The 6,294-nt window shown below is 39.9% G+C and overlaps 1 protein-coding gene across 1 annotated transcript; it reads left to right on the top strand.

Moving 5' to 3' along the window:
- The first annotated feature begins 1,383 nt into the window (after positions 1 to 1,383).
- LOC141598471 (uncharacterized) lies at positions 1,384 to 2,148 on the top strand. Its single transcript, XM_074418183.1, has 2 exons — positions 1,384 to 1,615; positions 1,707 to 2,148. The coding sequence occupies exons 1-2, from the start codon at positions 1,409 to 1,411 to the stop codon at positions 2,091 to 2,093; spliced, it is 594 nt and encodes a 197-aa protein (XP_074274284.1). The 5' UTR covers positions 1,384 to 1,408; the 3' UTR covers positions 2,094 to 2,148.
- Positions 2,149 to 6,294: the final 4,146 nt, after the last annotated feature.

Genomic DNA, 6,294 nt, shown 5'->3' with positions numbered 1-6,294 from the left:
GACATACCGCCAATGACGTGGTCCGTACGTCATGGTCCATATGTTGCTGTACCGTGGAGAGCCATTCGATTGTACCCTAGGGACTGAGGAAAGCAATGACCTCATGCGAGCGGAAATTGCTGCAACCCTTGTCCTCAGTGACATTAACTTGGACAGGGAAGAAGTGTTATCCAGGGTATCAGCTTTTAAGGAGCTTAAAGACCGTGAATTGGAGGAGGTGCGTGATAAACAGAGGACAGCTGGCAACACAAGTGGAAGGAAGAGAGGTGTTGGAGACGCCGGATTGAACAGTTCTGCTAAACGACCTTGCTCTAAGGTCAGTTCAACCTTCCAGACTCCACCTTCCAAAGTAGCCCTGGGCCGGACGCCGTCCAGTCGGGCCCTCTCAGCTGTTAATAGCCGCTCCCGGGGTAAGGGCGATGGCCTTGGTTGCACCAAATATTGCGGAGAACTAGACGCCAACCTTACCGTGGTCGCCAAGATTCTGAAGATGAACAAGGCATTAACTAGGGATATCCCGGTGTATCGCAAACAAGTGGCTGATTACGTTTTCCTTGATGACTACAAATTTCCACTTACGTAAGCTGTGCTAAAATCCTAATGTTTTATCATATTAAGTTTTATCAATATAGAGACAATTCCATACTGGAATTCTACCCTTTGTTGCGTAGAGTTATACATAATATGCTCAGAGTTGTTCAATTTATAGTTTGGAGTTATACATTAGAGGACTGGAGTTATACCTAGAGTAATACATAGAGTTATATGTATCATCACTGAAGTTATATATATCGTTAATGGAGTTACTCATTCCTAAACTGCAGTTATACGTTTCATCAGTGAAGTTATGCAGTCATTTTAATAGCAGTTACCTTCCCATTTAGTATACGTCATAGCTCGATTAACACTGCCGTGTCGAACTACGGTGAACCACTTGTGAGTTACGGCCGGCACGGAACACTTAATAGGTTGGAAATGTTGTCTATGCTCCCTGAGACGCCAATGGATGAAAAAGTTATTGAGTGTTGGTCCTTGTTGCTTAATCGATTGGAGGCAGAGGATTGCGCGATGTTTCGTTCGTCTTTCTTCGGTATCCGTCATATGGTATGGTCCTAATCAATCCTTTAATATGTTATAAGAGTTGCACATACCCTCTTTAAAACTGTCACAGTGGATAGTAAGTATAAAGTTATACATACCCTCCCTGGAGTTAAACATTTTGTTTTGAGAAGTTATTAACAACCAATATATACTTAGCCATTCTTCATTATTCTGTAAGAGTTACTGTGAAACTCCAATGCACAACCCCTATAACTCCACTGGTATCCTCATTCATATACTGCTACTTGAACAGGAAATAATCTTGAGCCTTGTACGAAATCCTGTCCAACAAACACCGGACACCGAGATGTTGTACCATACGTGGGACGTCTTCCGAACCGACTGTGGCAAAGATTTCAGCTTGAAGGCTGATTTAATCTTTGTACCCATTAAGATTGAAGCGCATTATGCATGTGTGTGTATCAACTTTAATTCTAGGACGATTGATCTCCTGGACAGTAAGTACTATTCAAGTCCGCGGCAATCGGAGATATGCGGAGCATGTCACGTTATTGTAAGTGGAATTAAATTGTAATTATGTTCAACTAAAAAGTGTTCTCACCGCTTTCACAAATCTCACTTTTTGACGTTCTTGTCTCTGCCAGGCGAGCCTCATGAGCGACTACGTGGAGGCTAGGGACGATGCGAAGAGCAGAGCGAAAGACATACCGTCGTTCCAGTTCCGTCAGATCCCGTTTGCCTGGCATCCGCAAACGATAAACGACACCGAGTCTGGCTTGTTCTGCATGATGCACATGTTAATGTACGAGGGTGACAGTTTTGGTCACGTTGATCTCGAGAGGAAGGTGAACCGTCGATATTTGGTGATCCAGTTAGCAGCGACGCTTCTCCTAGCTGACATGAACATCATCAGGGAAGGAGTTCTGACCAAGGTCAATGGTTTCATTGGCGAGAAATTACAGATCCTGAAGGTAGTAGAAAACAGACGGAGAGCAGCGCGGAGAGGAGATAAAAAACCTGCGAAAAAATAGAATGGATCCCTTTGAATCTGTATTCTCTTTTTTTGCAACTCTAGAATGTGGTCAAGAAACTCCTTAACAAATTAGACAACTTGTTGGAATAGATTGTTACTATATCATCTTGGTTAGTCATAAATAAAATCCAAGTTTTACAGATAAGTGTTAGAGTTATACACTCTGTGAAGTAAAGTTATACAAATTATGTGCAGGAGTTATACAACATTTATTAGACAAAATAAGAGTTATACAAAAAACATCAAGAGTTATACAAACTGTGTGTACAAGAGTTATACAACATATGACTCAGATTATTTAAAGGCAAATTTTATTAGACAGTTATGAGTTTTGCAAAAAATAACAAGAGTTATACAAATTTTGAACAAGAGTTATACACTCTGTGAAGTACATTTATCCATATATGGGTAAGAGTTGTACTTAAAGCCACTGAAATTATAATTCCTTCTTAAAGCCAGTTTTAAATATTGAATATGTTGCCATGAACAGAAGTCATCAAAATAATGTAAAAGAGTTGTACAACATTAGTTCATAAATTTCACACACCATATTACTGAAGTTATACATTCTGGAAGGTGCAATCCCCCTTCAAAATAGACAAAAGCTAGCTATTCAATTCCCGCTCCGTCTCACCGATTTTTACCTTTTAAAGAAAAAAAGATTGTAAATAATTTGTTGAGACGGGGTATTTTTCTCTTTGCCTACTACTACAACATGTTAAGTTTCTCTATTCTTCTTCTTCGTCTTCTTCTTCTTCTTCTTCTTCTTCTTCTTCTTCTTCTTCTTCTTCTCTTCTTCTTCTTCTTCTCCTTCGATCTTTGGTGAAGACGGTGGATGCTCGAGAGAATGGGTTAGGGCGATTCCGTTTATCGTGGTGTGCCATTTGTTTACAATTATTACACATGCGCTTTGGCTTAGAAGCCAAGGCAATGACTTTAGCCTTAGCTGACACCATTCTTTTACCGCCGCCTTTGTTTTTCGATTGTTTTGGTGGAAGTATTGTTACCTCGTCATCAAGGGGCAACCAAGGAGTTGCTCAAATTCCTGTTGCTTTGTTAAATCCTTCTTGTACGGTAAAAGTTTCTCCTTGAACTCTCTAATTAACGAGCTTAAGTTCACAACTTCAGTCTCACTCGCGCCACGAAGTAAACCAATGGTTGAATGAACTTCTGACCACAACTTCACCATCGCAACTTCTTTTGCATCAGCGCTACTATTTGTTTCCATTTGTACACCATCACATTCTGATAATCTGAATTGCAATGCATCCTTTTTCCATCTTGTAGAAACGTAATCAACTGGAATTGTCTTCATGCCGTTAGCCGACAAAATCCACACTATATGTCGGCACACGAAAATCCCATCCTTTCAAACATCATACAGCTGCACTGTGTAGCCTGTGTCCCTGTAATCCAATAAAATTATGCAGTTAGTAGTCTTATACATATAATAATAAGAGTTAAACATTATCACGCAGAGTTATACATATGGCAACAAGAGTTATACATTCTGAAAGCTACAGTTATTCAAACTCTAATCAGAGTTATACTACAAATAGCTGCAGTTCTGTGAAAAATTGAATAAGTTGTAATGTTATTCTGAAAGTAGAGTTATACATATGGCAACAAGAGTTATACATTCTGAAAGCTAAAGTTATTCAAAATGTAATCAGAGTTATACTACAAATGACAACAGTTCATTGAAAAATTGAATTTCTAATGTTATTCTGAAGGTAGAGTTATACAGCAGATAACTGCAGTTATACAGCAGATAACTGCAGTTCACTGAACAATTGTATAACTTCTATGTTCAGACAATGTAAATTTGGCACTATATCTAGCAACTTCAGCCAACTACTACATAAAGTTGATGCCAAAATGTTGTTACGTGGGTTGTACTCTACGTTGAAACTTTTCTGTCTGATTGAATCCTTTACGACAGTCACTTCAACTCCATCGACTTCAGCATAGCCGACACTCTTACATGTATCGATTGAGCAAATGACCTCTAGTTGGAATTCCTTGAAAACCTCACGGGTATAAACATCCGACGCATATTCCTCTATGGGTAAATGCGTCCCCATTGCCGGTGTTGAGTGTCGGTTTTCATGGTCAAGTCTCTTCTGCGTATGCCGTTGATGGTCCATAGCGCTTTCAAAACGCATCCAAAACTCCACTAATGTACCTGACTTCTGCTCGAACTTCTTAAAAAAACTATTAGTGCTCTCGATCTCTCGGGTTGTCCTCATTACACCACCCATGTTCAAGTCCCTGCAATGTGCCATCACCCATTGGCTCCTTTTATCATACGCTTCAGAAACCGGTCTTCGTTCACAAGACCATGCGCTTCCATTATTTCTGCCCACCTAGCGTCAAAGTCGTCTGCTTCGATGTTGTCGTCCCATATAATGTTGTTCAATTTCTGAATGAACTACTTATAATCCTCCCTTGTCACCCCGACCTTTGATGGCACCTTGTTCATTATATGCCACATGCAAAATCGGTGGCGTGCACTCTTGAAAGCAAGGGGTACGGCCTTAATAATGCCCGGACACTGATCCGTGATAATGTACTTGGGTTCCTTTCCTCCCATAGCATTCGAAACCCGTTGAAAACCCACCGGAAGGATTCATGGTCTTCATGGGCAATCAATGCCCCACGTAATGTCACCGACCGCTTATGGTGATCTATGCCAGTGAATGGCGTGAAAATCATATCGTACTTGTTTGTTGAGTACGTTGGGTCGTACGACAACGCATCTCCAAAAACGGAGTAGTTCCTTCTAGCGATCTTTGTCGGCCCATATTGCGCTTCAAGGTCATTATCCTTATCAACTTCATAATCAAAGTAAAACCCCTGCCTATTTTGTGCCATACTCTTGAACCGGTCAATGAACAATTGACCGTCCCGTTTATGGATGAAGCACTTCACATCTCGGTGGAAGTTCTTAAAATCTGTTAAGGATGCACCAATGTTCTCGAACCCGTTTACGAACTCCTTACACATGTTGTACGTCCGCGTTGCTCCTATCCTCAACTGCAAAGTGGACAACAAATCCTTATCGATCTTTGAATAATAACCAAGAATTCCTCAACTTTAACCCTTTCAGCTATTCTTCTAACTTCTTATTATTTATAACTTTTAGGTTTACATAACTTTATCATCTCGGTGAATAACTTTAGAAGTTTGCCATTTAATTAGTGGATGTTTGTTTAATAGTAAACTAACCCTGGAGTTGTACATTATCAAGTACTTGTGAAAATCTTCTATGTTCCGCGACATCTTCTCGAAATCGACGATCCTCACTCGATACAAGCTCGTGATTATGCCCCATGTGGAATCGGTCAATTACTAGTAATCCATTCTTCATAAATAGCCTCGACATGTGCTTTACACCCTACCCTCTTGATCGTATATTTCCTATGGTTTGCGATTATTTTTCCCCATTGCATTTCTTCTTCCCTAATCCCGGTCTCATTTTTTTTAATTACCGCCTCTCCTTTTGGGACATATGTGAATCCCTCTCTGTTGCAAACCAAAGAACTTTGACTGATTTCACCGTCACGCCATTTTTTCGTCGAGTACTTCCGAACATCAAACCCGGATGCCAATGCATAAACTTTATAGAATGTCACCGCCTCGTCGATTTCAAAAATTGTTGCCCTACACACGGTGTAAACTCCGCCGCCAAATGCTTACAATACTCGGTTTCCGCCTTGCGACCATCCGAAAGCGAGAATCAATCATCCATGAAATGATTAAGAAATACATAACTCAACGCATATATCTTTGTATAACTCTATGCACATACGGTATAACTCGGGCACGTAATGTATAATCGTAGTCGGATAACGTATAACTCTAGTCATACAATGTATAACTCTAGTCACAGTTTGTATAACTCTAGTCATACAATGTATAACTCTAGTCACAGTTTGTATAACTCTAGTCATTTAATGTATAACCCTAGTCACACTGTATAACTCTGGTCACAGAATGTAAAACTCTAGTCAAATAATGTATAATTCTAGTCATTCAATGTATAACTCTAGTCACAATGTATAACTCTAGTCATACGATGTATAACTCTGGTCACAGAATGTAAAACTCTAGTCAAATAATGTATAATTCTAGTCATTCCATGTATAACTCTAGTCACACTGTATAACTCTGGTCACAGAATGTAAAACTCTAGTCAA

Source organism: Silene latifolia, chromosome 9 (assembly GCF_048544455.1).
Source record: "Silene latifolia isolate original U9 population chromosome 9, ASM4854445v1, whole genome shotgun sequence".
Taxonomy (NCBI): domain Eukaryota; kingdom Viridiplantae; phylum Streptophyta; class Magnoliopsida; order Caryophyllales; family Caryophyllaceae; genus Silene; species Silene latifolia.
Note: the sequence above shows the minus strand (reverse complement) of the source record. Positions and strands in the feature narration are given on the sequence as shown.